Source organism: Lontra canadensis, unplaced genomic scaffold (genome assembly GCF_010015895.1).
Source record: "Lontra canadensis isolate GAN:19392208 unplaced genomic scaffold, GSC_riverotter_1.0 scaffold55, whole genome shotgun sequence".
NCBI lineage: Eukaryota > Metazoa > Chordata > Mammalia > Carnivora > Mustelidae > Lontra > Lontra canadensis.
Genome location: NW_022631049.1, coordinates 5,971,305 through 5,987,861, shown reverse-complemented (window position 1 = coordinate 5,987,861; position 16,557 = coordinate 5,971,305). Strand labels below are relative to the sequence as shown.

General features: G+C 38.2%; 1 protein-coding gene across 3 annotated transcripts in view; it reads left to right on the top strand.

Moving 5' to 3' along the window:
- SYT16 (synaptotagmin 16) overlaps nt 1-14,105 on the top strand; it is a 260,532-nt gene extending 246,427 nt beyond the window's left edge. For 2 of the 3 annotated variants that reach the window (XM_032875244.1, XM_032875243.1), the window contains one exon: nt 13,592-14,105. In XM_032875244.1, the coding sequence (XP_032731135.1) occupies nt 13,592-13,905 (314 nt within the window). In that variant the 3' untranslated portion in view covers nt 13,906-14,105. The remainder of the gene's footprint in view (nt 1-13,591) is intronic. The other variant, XM_032875245.1, reaches the window with a different exon arrangement.
- The last annotated feature ends 2,452 nt before the right edge of the window (nt 14,106-16,557 follow it).

The following is a 16,557-nucleotide window of genomic DNA, read 5'->3' as shown; positions in this document are numbered from 1 at the left end:
TTAAACTTTCCTGAATCTCAGTTTCCTCATCTGTAAAATGGAATTATAATCATATATACTTTCTAGGTAGAAATACTACATAGAAAGCTGTGATGTTGCGGATGGTACTATTGTATCATTATATATTTCTATACAGGAGAAAACATGCCAAAGAGGAAATTCTTGTAACAAATATTTAAAACTGAATAGGGAAAAAAAAAAAAGGCAAGTCCTAATTTAGAAATTGATTTTATTCCAGAAGTTTAAGTCAGTTTGGCATTTGCTACATGATTTTTTGTAGACATACTGTTGCAATTTAATTTAAAACCTAACTGACATGCTGTATCTTTGCAACCAAAGTAATAGGAAACAATGTTGCTGTGATGCTGTTCATTAAAACAGAAACTCAGTAGTGAAGACAAAAGTGTTTTGTTTATGTAGAATTCCGGTACTTGAGGAAAAGCCAGTTTAATTAGGAGAGGTTGAGAAAGTAGAAGGTTCCTTTGTGGAGATTGCAAAAGGGATCTCTTGGTACTTGCAAGGGCTTTAGATGTTGATGGCCTTGGTTCTTCATTATGTCCAACTTTATTATGCCACTAGCACTGCTTTGGCAGTCATCAGGCAAACTTAGGATACATTTTTAGTTCCCATATGGAAGAAAATAAGAGACAGAGCAAGAGTTTTATGAGATAACTGAGCAGAGTTGGAAGAAAGGGGGGAGGAGAGAGGATGCAGGCTGGGGGATGAATGGGCCTGGTAATGTGTAGCTAAGGGAGACTGCCAAACGCACTGTCCCCATGAGGTGGATGGAGGGCAGGGGATGTCGCCAGAGCCCTGCATTGTGGGTCAGAGTCTGCCAAGAGGAGCTGCCTGCAAGGGGAGAGGCGTGTGTGGGAATACTCGTGTGAGGGTCCTAAAACCCTATGCATAAGACTCTGGGCTCAGGGACAGTTCGCTCTTCTGTAAGAGAGGACACAAATCCTGCTTTACAGAGTAGCCATGATAATTGAAGAATGGTTCTTAGGGAAGCCGGAAGGAGAATATCTTGAGCCTGAATATTGGGAACTTTTCTTCTCTAGAATATCAAAGTTTCTAAATATTGCTAGAAACTGTGAGAAAGGCTGAGATTTAGAAGTGAGATTCTTTTGCCTCAAAATATATCGTGAAACAAAGTAGAACTTTGAACTTGCCAACTTGATCCAGGCGGATGACTGTTAGGACATTTTAAACTTTCCTTTCTAAGCAAGATAGAGGAAAAGTGAGCAGATAGCAGATAAAATTCCTCTGCTCTATTAGGGCCTTAGAAGAGATAAACCACTGAAATGTAAGCCCCTTTTCTCAAACTTCTGAGGTAAATACTTGGGGGAGAAGGCTCAGTGAGATGCGGGTTTTGCTCTAATGGTCAGAAGCTGATGAGAGCATTCTTAGGTAGGAGCCCATGACATGTGCCAGACTGGCTACAAGTAAGGCTGATTCCACCAAGTGTTGTTGAGGATGTGGAGAGTACATTCTAGGTGAGAATGGAAAAACCACTTGGGAAAAGGCCTGGCAGTTTCTTATACAAGTAAACATGTGCTGAAAACCCAACAGTTCTATTTTTAGGCATTTACCCATATGTTAAAAAGAAGAATAAAAGACCTGCACAAGAATGTTCAGAGCACATCTAATCATAATGACAAAAACTGCAAAGACCCCTCATGTCCACATGAATGAGTAAACACCGATATATTTATACAGTGGAGTACCATTCAACAACTAAAAAGGAAATTAACATGGGATCTCAAAAACGTACTGAGTATCTATTACATGACTCCATTTATAGGAAGTTCTCAAATAGGTGAAATTCATCTATCATGAAAATAAGCAGAAGAGTGGTTGCCTCAGAGTTGGCCTCAGCGTCAAGATGAACTAAGCATGGACATGAAAGAGTATTCTGAGGTGATGGACATGTTCTATATTTTGATGCGAGTTTGAGTTAAATGGATGATTGTATCTGTTAAAATGTATTGAATGGTACTAGAATTTGTGCATTTCACTGTGTGTAAATTTTACCTTAAAATGGGAAAGAACCATAAAATATTGAACTCTGCTTAATTAAATGCATGCAGAAATGTTTAGGGGTGAAGGGTAATGATGGATGGATTGATGGGTAGATAGATATGCAAGTATGTGAGAAAGAAAATGGTCTGAACTTGGGCTACTGCAACAAAACACCGTAGACTAAGTGGCCTCATGGAAATTTATTTCTCACAGTTCTGGAGGCTGGGAAGCTCAAGACAAAAGTCCAGCTGATTTGGTTCCTGGTGAGAACCCTCTTCCTGCTTTGCAGACAGATACCTTCTTGCTGTATCCTCACATGACACAGAGAGAAATAATCTCTCTCTTGTTTCTTCTTATAAGGGCACTAATCTCACTCATGAGGGATCCACCCTCATGACCTAATAACCTCCCAATGGTCACACATCCAAATACCATCACACTGAGGATTGTGGCTTCAACATACAAATTTTGGGAGAATACACACATTCAGCCCATAGTACAAACAAAGCAAAATATAACAAATGAAGAATCTAGGCAGTGAGTATTTGGGTATCCATTGTGCAATTACTTCGATTTTTCAGTATATTTGAAAATTCTACTTATACAATATTGGGCAAAAAAGCTAGTCTGGTCTACTGAAACAAATAATACATTATATGTTAATTTAAAAAAAGCTAGTCTGGCCTAGAATAGTTCCACTGTATCGGGTGAGTAAACATAAAACATGAACCTCAGCTTCTGTGATTAGAATTACATTGTTTTTGGTTATGTTTTTGTTTATCTCAAGGTCCAAACTTATTCCCCTGACTCAACCTTGGACGGGGTAGAGTACCAAGCCACTGAACCTGACTGCATCTTCTGTAGCACCTCTGTAAACCACACCCATCCCAAGAGAAAGTATGTAACTAGGCACTTTCTGATTTCCAACTTTAAACTTTTCTCTGTTCATCCAGTGGATGGATGGATGGGTGGATGGATGAATAGATGTAGGTACAGATAGATTTTTATCTAGATTTACATCTGTCTACATCTTTTTCTTCTTTCTTTTTGGAAAATGCCCATGTTATAGGTTGTTATGGATTTTTTTTTTTCCAAATAATAGGTGGCCTAGGGATGAGAAAATAGGTTATTTGAAAATTACTGAAACTGGCCCATTGAACCTATTCAGAAACAACCTGTAAATGAAGTAACAACATGAACTAATCTTAGCCCCAGGCACATATCAGTGTGCCAAGAATCATGCCAGACATTTTCAAGATAATACCTCATTTACTATGTGTGGTCAGAGTTCAAAAATATTTTCACCATTGCTTTTAAGGTGGTATAGGCTAGTCTACAGCCTGATGGCAAGGTATATTCTCCACATCTATACAGGGTGGATGGTCCAGGTGAAAAACCAGTTTATAGCATCTAGTAGACATATGAAATCCCAATATGCATTTACAAATGCTTTTGAAAAAGTTTCCATGGAGAATTAGAAACATTTGATTATCCCTTGAATTTGGCTTCATGGGAAAGCAATTCACTAACAGTTTAGCAGCTCTGTTCTGCCTGCCACCCAGTTACTGCAATGGCCTCGACATTTGATTTAACCTCTCTGAATTTCATTTCCTTCCCTATTAAGTGAGGTTAACAAACTAATGTTACCGGTACAAGTGCTAAGTTAAAAAATATATTAGCTATTCCACTGGGAGATTCTCTTTCTCCATCTTTATTTTCACTATGTCTCCTTCTACAGTGCGTTACTGTATTGTGTATATGTGTGTGTATATACACACACGTATAATGGTTCTTGTCAAAAACTATCATTAAGATGTCCCCTCTAGTTAAAAACAACAAGTTCCCAGCCTCTCAGCATGTGCATGATTAGCCACATGTGATAATCACATCCCAAATGATAATACTTAGAGCAGCAGCATATTAACCTTGTTAGGCACTCACAATAGCAGACACTAGAGCAAAGGAAAACAAAACAAAACAGAACAAAAAAAAACCTTACCAAGCTGCCTCATGTCGAGTGTGAAGAACGGGTGGGATGCAGGGGGTGAGCTGTACAAAATGGAGTGCAGGGGAAGAAAAGACTAAATGAAAATGAGCAGATCTGGGGCTACCACCTTTCAAAATCCAGATCCAGCTTTCTTCTAAATATAGTGTTTATTAGTATCCACTGTGTGCTCAGAATTATGCCAATCCAAATAAAGATTTATATGTGGCACTAGTTTACTGAGCGCATAGGTGATAATCCTATACTTCCATTAACTCACTTGATTCCCACAACAGTATTAAAGTTGGTCAGAAAATCTAGACAGAAAAGCAACAGGGAGGAAATACGATTACCGTGGTACGTGAATCATATCTCAATCAAGCTGTTTGGTTGGTTAGTGATTGTTTTTGTTATTGTTGTTGTTAAACCAAGTTACCTGTAGAAGAATGGCAGTAAGACTGAGGACAGCCTTCTCAACAAAAATGACAGAAGCCCCAGGACAAGGGGACAGTATTACTGAAGTCTCGAGAGGAAAATACTCTCAACTTTTAGTGGTCTGTTTGAGTGAAGGAAAAATACAGATGTTTTCCACAAAGTTGGAAAGGGTTTGTCACTGAAAGAACGACTAGTTGATATATTTCAGGAAGAAAGAAACTGAATTTAGAAGGAAATAGTGAAGTTCAGGAAGGACTAATGAACAAAAAGTTGGGTAAACAGGTAAGTAAATATAGCATGTATAGACTGTAAGAAACAGGACAGCAGCAGTAGGAAAAATGACTGATGTATTAGGAGTATAACAACAAAGGGAAATAACAAGAAGGATAAGGGGAGATGGAAATCAAAGAATTTATGTTACTTAAGAGGAGAGTAGAGATATAGATTAATTTTAGACATTAAATCAAGGCACATGTAAACATTTTCATCTAACTTTCAAACCAGTAGAGGGAATAAAGTAGAATGAAGTAAATTCAGTGGATCAATAGAAACCAGGAAAGGATATTTAAAGGCACAGAGAATGCAGGATAGAAAGCACAAACCAAAGCAATAAAAAAAAAAATAAATATATCAGTGATCATAATAAATGTAAAAGGACTAAAACTGCTGTTCGAAAGGTATATATAATGTTAGATTATTCTCTTGCTCCCAATCTCTCCCTGTCTCCCCTCCCCATATCCTCCCACCCACACTGTAGTTTATGTTGGTCCACCTAGCCTCATAATTTATAAAAAAAAAAAAAAAAATTACCAACGAATTGAGGTTAGGCCGGGCATGTAAGGATTTAACATTAGGAAAGTCAGCTCCTGTAGCTCACCGTATTAACTGACTTATGAGAAACCATTTTGGTTATCTCAACAGGTGCAAAAGAAACCATTGAGAGAATGCACTGTCTTTCCATTATTGATCAAGAGAACTCAGCAGATGGATAATAGAAGGTGCTTTAGTATAGATTAGGCTAAAATGCAGTAACAAATAAGCCCAGCAATTGTGGGCAGCTGGAAACAGCAAAGGTTTATTTCTTCCTTGCAGCACTGTCTATGGTGAGTCAAATGACTCCTCTCTGCTGGGATGAAAGCATACAGACTCTTTCCATTTAATGAGACAATATGATCATATTCAAAATGTGACCTGCTTGGTTGTCATGGAAGGGGAAGAGGGCATAGGAGATTTATTGCTAGGGTGGGAGTACTTGAATATAGTCATGATTGAAGGTGATTATTTTCATTTCTCAGATTCTGTTATTTAGAACTCAATCACGAGACCCAGGCAACTCAAATCTGGTATGAAACCTACATCCTTGGTGTGACATTTGACCTGATTCACTATCCCCTTATTCACCTGAGGTTTGTTGGGCTTCTGTTGTTTAAATTCTTTTAAAGTCCATTTCTCACTGTTTGGAGGTCTGGAAGCAGTTAGCGTTTCCAACCACAGAAAGGTCTGAATTTCAGTATTCCTTTTTTTTCCTTTCTGTTTTCCTTGCACACTGGCCAGTTTTTTCCCAAGCTTACCTTTTGCCTCTCTCTGTCCCCTCCCCAATTGAAACTAGTAATACTGAATACACTTCTTCTTCTTTTTTTAAAAAAGATATTATTTATTTATTTGACAGACAGAGATCACAAGTAGGCAGAGAGGCAGGCAGGGAGAGAGGAAGGGAAACAGGATCCCTGCTGAGCAGAGAGCCCAATGCGGGGCTCGATCCCAGGTCCCTGGTATCATGACCTGAGCCGAAGGCAGAGGCTTTAACCCACTGAGCTACCCAGGAGCCCCTAAATACACATCTAACATTCTGTTTTCCACTCTGTTTTCCTAGAGCCACAAACTCATTGGGTATATACCCTTCCTCCCAACTTAAATCAGAAGGCTATTTCACCATCTCATAATATGGAGTATGAGTCTCCACTGTCCCAGCCTCTGATCTCTTCACCATCTGGCACCAACCTTTGATGCCACTGCCCATTCTTATGTTGTTATTTTTTTTTCTTAATGGCAACATTCCAGTTCAGATTATCACTTGCAATATCAGTCAAATTTTGTCAGGGAAATAGAAATAGTCTAGATGTTTTGAGCCTGATGTTTATTATAGGGTTGAAGCATGAGAGGACTCCCTCAGGAAATCTGGACATACAGACATCACAGGAAAATTGCCAAAATGGTCTGAGCTGTTTGTGCAGGAAGGGAGCGATCCTCATAAGGATGTTTGAACACAATAGGGCACCTGGGTGGCTCAGTCATTAAGTGTCTGCCTTCAGCTCAGGTCATGATCCCAGGGACCAGGGATCAAGTCCCGCATCGGGTTCCTTGCTCTGCTTAGCAGGAAGCCTGCTTCTCCCTCTCCCACTCCCCCTGCTTGTGTTCCCTCTCTTGCTATGTCTCTCTGTCAAATAAATAAGTAAATAAGAAGAGGTTAACTTTTTTTAAAAAGGGGGGGGTGTTTGAACACCATGGGCAAAACCCCTACTTTGCTATCTGCTAATGCCTAGACACATGACAGCCACTGGATCTGGGGAGATGCAGCTCGCCTTTTCTTCTACCTTCCAGTCTCAGACAAGTTGCTTTCATTAGTGGGATCTTACTGGCAGGAGATTTAGGGAAATGTAGTTTTAAGTTTTATGCTCTTTTGATATAGGAAATTGCTTAGGAATGTGAAAATGGTGTTCGATATCAACAATTAATCTGATGTACAGAAGGGAACTTGTTTAATCTTGATAGTGAGCATTTAAAGAAAATCTGCACTGTCATTCTTAATCCTGAAATCCCTTTATTAAAGTCAGGAACAAAATAAGGATTCCCTCTGGCATCACTTTTTTTTGTTTTGTTTTGTTTTTTTAATGTTCAGTTATCCACTGTATAGTACATCATTAATTTTTGATGTAGTGTTCAAAGATTCATTAGTTATGTATGACACCCAGTGCTCATCACTACACATGACCTCCTCAATCCCCATCACCCGGCTACACCATCCCCCTATCCCTCTCCCTTCTGTAACCCTCAGTTTGTTTCCTGAGTCCACAGTCTCTCATGGTTTGCCTTCCTTTCTGATTTCTTCCCGTTTGGTTTTCCCTTCCTTCCTCAATATTAGACTGGAGGCTCAAGACAATTCAGTAGGATAAGAAAAAGAAATAAAAATTTAAAGCATGAAAGGAGACATGAAACTGCCATTATTTGTAAGAAATATGATTGTTTACATTAGAAAGTCTACACACTTGAACTAATACATTTCTCATACAAAACCAATTATTCTCTAACACATCAGGAACAGTTAAGAAGTAGAATTTTAAGGGGTGCCTGGATGGCTCAGTTGGTTAAGTGCCCAGTTCTTACTTTCAGCTCAAGTCATGATCTCAGGGTCCTGAAATTCAGCCTCTGGGTAGGCTCTCTGGTGGGCATGGAGCCTGCTTAATTCTCTCTCTCCCTTTGAACCCCGCCCCCCCAAAAAGGGAAAGAAAGTGGAGTTTAAAACATTACTAGTGTACAACAGTAAGAAAATACCTAATGTACCAGAGGATAACATTAACAAAAGATGAGTAAGAAAAGAAAATTATGGGAAAAAAATACGAAACTTTTTGAAAGACATAAAAGAAAACTAAATAGGTAAACTGTGTTCAGTGGTGAGAATGTTCAATATTGTGAAGACAACAACTTTCTCCAAATTAATCTATGTATTCAGTAAAATCCCAATTAAAATCCCCAAAGGGTTTTGTTTTTGTTTTTGTTTTATATATTTTGCTTAAAAAAAAAAATAATTGAACTTGACAGGTTGATCCTAAGTTCATATGCAACAGTCAGTTAAGCCAAACAAGAACTTAAAATAATGAAAAGTTTTAAAAAAGACAATAGTAAGATTCTCCATAGAAGATACAAAGGCATATTATAAAATGACAGTAATTACTATTATCAGGTGAGGGAAAGACACTCAAGCCTGGAAAGTTGGTATCTCCCAAATCCGTTGGGAGATAATGGGCCATTTAATGAATAATGTTTCCCCTATGGGGGAAAAAAATAGATCCCTACCTCATACTACACATAAAGATCAATTTCAGGTAGATTAAAGATCAAATATGAAAAATAAATTCTTATGACTTACAAAAGAAAATATATGAGACTATTGAGTTTGGGTAGGATTTCTTAAAGAATTTCTTTTAATGAGTGGTGCCTGGTTGGCTCACTCATTTAAGCAGCTGCCTTCAGCTCAGGTCAGATTCCTGGGATGTAACCCCAGAGCCCTATGTCCAACTCTCTGCTCAGCAGGTCTTCAGCTTCTCCCTCTCCTTCTGCCTCTCCCCTGCTCATGTGCACGTGGTCACTCTCTCTCAAATAAATAAATAAAATCTTTAAATAAAATTATTGTTTTAATGCACAAACTGAAAAGGAAAACATTTATAAATCAGACTCCACAAGAATTTAAGGCAGTTATACTATAAAAGTCACTATAAAATAAAAGGATAAGAACAGAAGATACTAGCAATAAATATAATAAAGATATTATATGTAGAATTTATAAATAGCCAGCAATTCACTCCTGGATATATGCTGGAGAAATTCTCACATTTTGGTATATTTTAGTATAAAGTATATTTTAGTATAAAATATAGGGAAGTGTTCAGTAATATCTTTTCCATTCTTGGTTATTATAAATAAATATCCATTAATTTAAAGAATGGACAAGTGAATTGTGGTTTAGAACACTATATAGCAGTTAAAATAAATGAATCACAGGTGTATCTATCAAATAGGTGATATAAAAAATTTAATGCTCAATGAACAAAGCCAAGTTTCAGGAATACCTACAGTAAAATGCTAAACACTTTTTTTTTTTTTAAGATTTTTTTTTTAAAGATTTTTTTTTTAATTTAATTTTATTTTTTTTTTTATTTGACAGACAGATCACAAGTAGGCAGAGAGGCAGGCAGAGAGAGACAGGAGGAGGAGGCAGGCTACCCGCCGAGCAGAGAGCCCGATACGGGACTCGATCCCAGGACCCTGAGATCACAACCCGAGCTGAAGGCAGAGGCTTTAACCACTGAGCCACACAGGTGCCCCAAAATGCTAAACACTTTTAAGTGTGCAAAATTCTGTTAAGTATACTTTGGATATCTTTATGTCTACTTTTATAATGAATATGAGGAACTCCAAATTCAGGCCAGTCATTACCTTTAGTGAGAGACGAAATCAAATAGGATCAAGGAAGAATACATTGATACTTCAATTATAATATTTTATTTTCTAAAAAATCAAATAAAAAACAAAAGGTCAGTACTAAATATGATAAATGCTAAATATCACAAGTCTGTGTGGTGCGTATTAGGATAGGAGTAATAATGGTCTCTATTCTCTTTATGTTTAAAATATCTTGTAATTTTTAAAAATTTCTTCTCTGGGACACCTGGGTGGCTCAGTGGGTTAAGCCTCTGCCTTCGGCTCGGGTCATGATCCCAGGGTCCTGGGATCGAGCCCCATGTCGGGCTCTCTGCTCAGCAGGGAGCCTGCTTCCCTTCCTCTCTCTCTCTCTGCCTGCCTCTCTGCCTACTTGTGATCTCTGTCTGTCAAATAAATAAATAAAATCTTAAAAAAAATAAAAATAAAAATTTCTTCTCAGTGTTCCAGAATTCATTGTTTATGCACCACACTAAATATCTTGTAATTTTTAATAAATTAAAAGGGAAGGGAGGTTAAATGACTGAATTCCTTTCCCTTGCCCAGAAAATCATGACACCCCAATCCCGCCCCAAGCAGAGTCTGTAATACTATTGGTAGAACATCATGCTGCAATGGGCTGTATTTTGTATGACCTCCATAAGTAACCACTATGACATTGTGCTGTTTCCTTGGAAAAATGACTGCTGAGTTTCAGATGACATAGTTCTATGCCATGATAAATTGAGGATTGTGTGCTATTATAATTTTTTTTCTGGTACACATGCCATCTTCCTTTATGGAGAAGGAGACAGTGACTGGTAAAGCAGCTGACACAGCTGAGTCAGAAGAGTGTCATCAAGGACTATCTAGGAATTATGACCCATTCAACATCTTGATGATGGTTTTGAGTTACTAGAGCTACTGAGGGACATTCTGAACCATCATCAGAAGATAGAATATTGCTTGGTATTGTTTTGTAGCAAGTATTATCAATTCCAAAGATTTAAAACAGAATTCAGTGAAGTTGTATATTTACTTGACCCTTTCTTCATCCATTCTGCCTGATGTTCATTGGAATAAGTCATTGAACCCCAAAAGACCCCAAGCAAACTCTGTACTGTTCCTCACAGGTCCACGTCCCTGGGCACAGCCTTGACTCTGGACACTGAAAAGTAAACACATTTTCACTGCTGAGGAAAAGTTCCCTTTGAGCTGGAACAATCAACAACATTTCCCTTCTTTTGGTTACATGCCCTCAGACTGCATTGTTTATCAAATAATTATTTTCCCCTTTTGTCATACACGTATCATTCAGCTTCAGTGATGGAGGTTTGGTCGTAAATGACCTTTCTTGTAATTAGAAAGTGACCTGTAACAAGATAAAGATGGAAATTGCACTTTGGGAAATCAGCAGGTCTCTGTTTGCAAGATTAACTCAATGTCCACTGCCATAACCGAGGGAAGAATTATCAGAGCAGTTCAGTGACTGGATTGGACTTCCATAGGAATCATGGAGCTGTACAGCTGTGGAAACACAAATTCCATGCCCCCCCCCACCCATTGCTGGTTTTCTGACAGCTTTCTCAGCAGAGCAGTTTGAAGAGTGGAGAGGCCTGTTTTCTGAGACAGAGAAGTGTTTTCACACCTAAAGTGTAATTTCACACCTTGTGTTTCTCAGCAGATAAGTGAATAAAATAACACATCAAACCGGAATAGAAAAAGATCAACATAGAAAGAAAACTGCAGGTTGTAATTTGTTTCCCATCTTACAATGCTCTTGTAGAGAACAGTAAATTACAGAGATCTGGATTTACACTTTTAAAAGTTTGACTGGTTGTTAGGTGGGAAAGTGAGCAGTAAACACTAATCAGCTTTCAGCCAGCATTGAACAAAAATGTACAGAATGATAGAATCTGGGGAACACCCTAACACTTGGATTTTCTTTTTTAAAGGATAGGACACATATAAGTTAGTGCTAAAAATTGTCATTAAGAGAGGATTAAGAAATTGATGAATTATGTGATTTTAATAAAAATACAATTTTCTTTGGGATAATTTTCTTTGTAATTGTCTATTTGGGAATTTTAGCAGAAATAGTAGACTATGTTAGTAAAATTTGGATCATTTTTTCCTTTCTATAAATTGCTAAACATGTGAGGCTAGTCCCATTTTATAGCATTCCAGTGCAAGGGTGATAAAACCAAGGGGTTTAATCTTCATTTTAGAAGTTTGAAAACCCAAAACCTAAAGAAAAAAGAAGGTCAGGCCTGCTGGAGAGTCATGTACATTTGTTACAAAATGTTTAATATGTACTGAATGTCTACCATGTGTTAGACACTAGGCCAGGAACCAGGGGTATAGCTGTAAACAAGGCAATTCCTCTTTCAAACTGATAGCCTTGTTGATGAGCAAGCAGGTGATGATAATGCCGGGTGCTAAGTCCTGGGATAACCTGAAGCTAGATTTTGATGGTGCCCACAGAAGGGTTTTCTGAACCAGAGCTGGTCAGGACAGGAGCAAGTGGTCAGCAAAAATTCCTGGATAAACCCAAATCCAGACCTAACTAACGAATAGAAATCATGGGAAGGTGGATATCACTTGTGGTATCAGAGCATGTACAGTCTGTGTAGAAATGAAAGGGAAAGAGAAGTGTGGGTCAGAGGGAGGTCAATGTAGGGGAAATGCAGCTTATAAGGGCGACAGTGGTACAGTGAAACTGGGAGGTAGAAGGATCAGAGTACGTCACCCATACCAAGAAATTTTGGTCTTGCCCTGAGATTAGTGGACAGCATTGAACATTTAGGCTTTGTCTCTTAGTGAGAGTGACATAAGCAGATTTGCATTTTCAGAGTTCCCTCTGACTGTGGGATTGGGCAGCCTGGTGATGGGAGAGGAGACCTGTCCTAAGTCAGGTGAGAGAGGCTGGTGACTGGAGCTTGCCTGTGCACTGAGTTCAGTACCTTCAGAGATGGAAAGACGTGAGCAGAGTTGGGAGCTATTTAGGACATAAAATCAACAGAACTTGGTGATTGATTGGCCAGACTAGGGGTGAGGAGCCAGTCTTGTCAGAAATGTCGTCCTCACTCCTGATTTAGGTAAACTGAGTGGAGGACGCTACTATTTGAAGAGATGGGGGATACTGGAGAAGCAAGTCTTAAGAGTTGGAGACATGATGAGTGAGACGAGTGCAGGATGTCCATGGGAAAAATTATGGTGTTGAGCTGTATCTTGAGCTTGGAGGAGAAGTCCAGGCCAGAGATAAAGGTTTGGTACTTGTCATTTAGTGGATAAGATGGTCCAAAGAAGGGGCGCTTGGGTGGCTCAGTGGATTAAGCTGCTGCCTTCAGCTCAGGTAATGATCTCAGGGTCCTGGGATTGAGCTCCGCATTGGGCTCTCTGCTCAGTGGGGAGCCTGCTTCCTCCTCTCTCTCTGCCTGCCTCTCTGCCTGCTTGTGATCTCTCTCTCTGTCAAATAAATAAATAAAATCTTAAAAAAAAAAAGATGGTCCAAAGAATATGTAGAGAGTAAGAAGAGGAAATACTCTTTAATCTAGGCATAAAACAGTATTTTGATTGTGAAAAGGAAAATACACATAGAACAAAAGGTTTTTATTGCTTTTTACATAAATAAAATGTGGCTGAAGAACCACACTTGGCTAAACACACCGTCGCACGCATGTTTACGCGTGTATACTCCTCTGTGCGGGTAGACCTTCTAGTGAGCGTCAGCAAGGTGCCTGTAGTGGGCTGCATGAAACATTAACCATCGACGGTAATAATCCCTTTCCTTAATACTTCCTGGAAAATATGTTAGTCCTAAAGCAAATACCAGGCCTAAGGATGCTGCCCAGAATGTTAAAAAGGAAAAAATCTGAAGCCCATGTAAATACTATGACGAAACTAGCAACACAGAAAGCTCTGATGTTTTCTCATTTCTGTTGTTTTTTTCAATAGATACATATGGAAAGCTCTTCCTCCTCAATTCTGTTGGTCAAGAGATGTCCCGCTGTAAGACGTCCATTCGACGTGGTCAGCCCAATCCTGTCTACAAGGAGACCTTTGTTTTCCAGGTGGCCCTCTTTCAGCTCTCTGATGTCACACTGATGATTTCCATTTATAACAGGCGTACTATGAAGCGTAAAGAGATGATCGGTTGGATTGCTCTGGGCCAAAACAGTAGCGGAGAAGAGGAACAAGACCATTGGGAGGAAATGAAGGAAACCAAAGGCCAGCAAATATGCAGATGGCACACCTTGCTCGAATCCTAGTTTGGGCAACAGGATTTGCATGTGACATCTGCCCTGGCGACCAGTGTTTTGACCACTGACACCAACTCAGCACAGGCTGGTAGGCGTTTTTAAAGATAGGCTTACAATTAGAGTCTACTAAACACTGGGACATTCTGGGCAGGATCATTTGGGTCTCTCAAAGGTTTGATTTGGATTCAGATATTATAATTTAAAAAAAACCACATACATGGTCAAGTGTACTTTATGGGAAATTAACCGTCGTGGAGAACAGTGATAATGAGTTAATTTGTATTAATAGATTATTGAGTCTGGGTTCAACCTGTGGAATGAAGCTTCTCTTGCTGTCTCTGTTTGCTTGAAGAGTAACCTGAGATCACAAGGGAGCGGTTGAATCTCACTATTTGTAGCCAGGTATGTGTATGAATCAGAATTTTGTTAATATGGTGCCAAACCCTCCCCACTATGGAAATGAATCTCATACCAAGGCTCATAAGAGAGTGTAACTGTCATCCATAAGCCCCTTTTTTCATTTTTCTTTCTATGAACGAAACTCTTCATTTATTTACTTAAAAATAATTGTTCTAAACTCATACTTATAAAACAAATTTGTATTCATTAAATACCTTTCTTTATCTCAATTACATATTGTGGTTTCCTGTGAGGTTTGATTAGATGAATCATTTTGAAGGTAAAACAGAGTTGAAAAACACTGTTGAAAGACATCTTGTCTCCTTTTAATATGTAAGATTTCCAACTTGTAATTTTCAAGGTTGTATGCTATTTTTCTCACCTAATAAATTCTTACAGAATTAGAAGAAACCAAAAAAAAAAAAAAACCTACTTAAGTCATGGATTTGTTGATTTTCTAAATTGAGAGTTCTCCTTTAGATTGTACTTTTTCTATATTCACTGATATATACTCATAAATATATTTTGAATGTACACTTGCATGTAAACCATATTCTTTTTTATGCAGTTATTTTCCATCACTAGAGCATAGTAAATTATATACAATATGTCCTTAATAAATGTTGATTTAATTGACTCTTAGAAATGAACATGTTATGATACCTATGAATGAAGAAATATTTTCAGCTTGTATGAAATGACACCAAGTTCTTTCTTTCTTTTTTCTTTTTTTTTTTTTTTTTTGAGCATTTAAGTGCCTATAATTGTCATTTTCCATGACATTTGCAGCTGCCTGTATTAGTCACTACTTGCCTTCTGGGCATGTGCCATTCAGAACACTGATCTTGTACGGTGATAAGCATGAAATTGTATCTCCGACTGACTTTTACATATTTGTGCCATGCATGTTTATTTTTCTTTTGCTTACATGTGAGTCCTTAATAATAATTACCTGAAATTGTCAGTGAAAAAAAAAAAAAGATGGGAAAGGAATGTGTGTCCATCTAACACTGTACCTAATGTGCAGCTCTTCTGAGCAATTGCTCAGTCACTTATTTTTAGCTTTTATGTTTCATTGTTGACTTTTTGCTGTCTGTGGGAAGAGTGATAGCTAGTGATGGATGTATACAGTTAAAAACACAGAACTCCTCCTCAGCTCTGCATTTGACAGATTGTAGACGTAGGCTGTAACACTTGAAGAACATATTTATTCCTTACCATGCAGTGTGTAATGGTTATCCTGACAAGAAGAGACTAGAGCACAGGATAATTCTTCTGTGATTTCAAGTACCCAATTTTGAAAGAAATGACTTCCTATGGAAGAATCAGAATTAGCAAAATAAATTAATATCTTAATTTCTTTTTAGGTCATGGGAGTTTCATCTATAACACTGCTCAGTTATTGGGAGTAAGTAATAAAACCATGTTCCTTTGGGTTTTTACCCTACCTTTCTTTGGAAGACCTCAAAGTGCTTTTCCAACATTATATCCATTAACTGCTGAGTGGTCTTTGCAGTGTGGCTGTGTCATTGAGTAGAACTGAGTGCAATTGATTAAGTAGCGGCACAAAGAATTGGCTTTTCACATCCCTTACCCTCTTTATGTGCTTGTGTTTAAAGGGAAGTAGAGCAGCCTTGTTATGCTTTCCTTTATGCAGTAACATAAAAGCAGCATTCACTTTAAAATTTACATTTGAAAAAAAAAACCTGCACATATTGTACTGACCATCCTGGATTTTTTTCCCCCTCATATTTTCCTGCTCTATGTTTTGCTACATCCCTTGTCGTATGGCGCCCAGTCATCACCTATGCTCCATTTTCTGCTGCTTTAACCCACCCATTTTTTAGGGTTTTCTGCTGGTACAGTGAGGCTGTCCTTGTGGGTTTGATCTGTTTTCCAGTAGTCTGCTTATGAGACTGTTAGAGGAATGTGCAGATTTTAAGGAACGAGATGCCTGAAAAGCATTTTTAATTTTTGTATAAATTTCCTATGTTGGTGCTATTCACCACGTAGGATGCATGTACCTCTTGAATATACAGCAATCTGAAGCGGACTGTATAAATATAAAATGCTAATGATAAGATACATTAAAATATGAGGCTGAATTTTTTTTTTACATTGATTTGAAATTCTGGTTTAGTAAGATCTTTTGATTTTGTACATTTCAGCTCCCTTTATTTGCTTGGCAACGTCTAGACACAATGCACTCAGCATGTTTTTCTTTTCACTGGAGCTCTTACATCTACATTTGCCTTTTAAGAG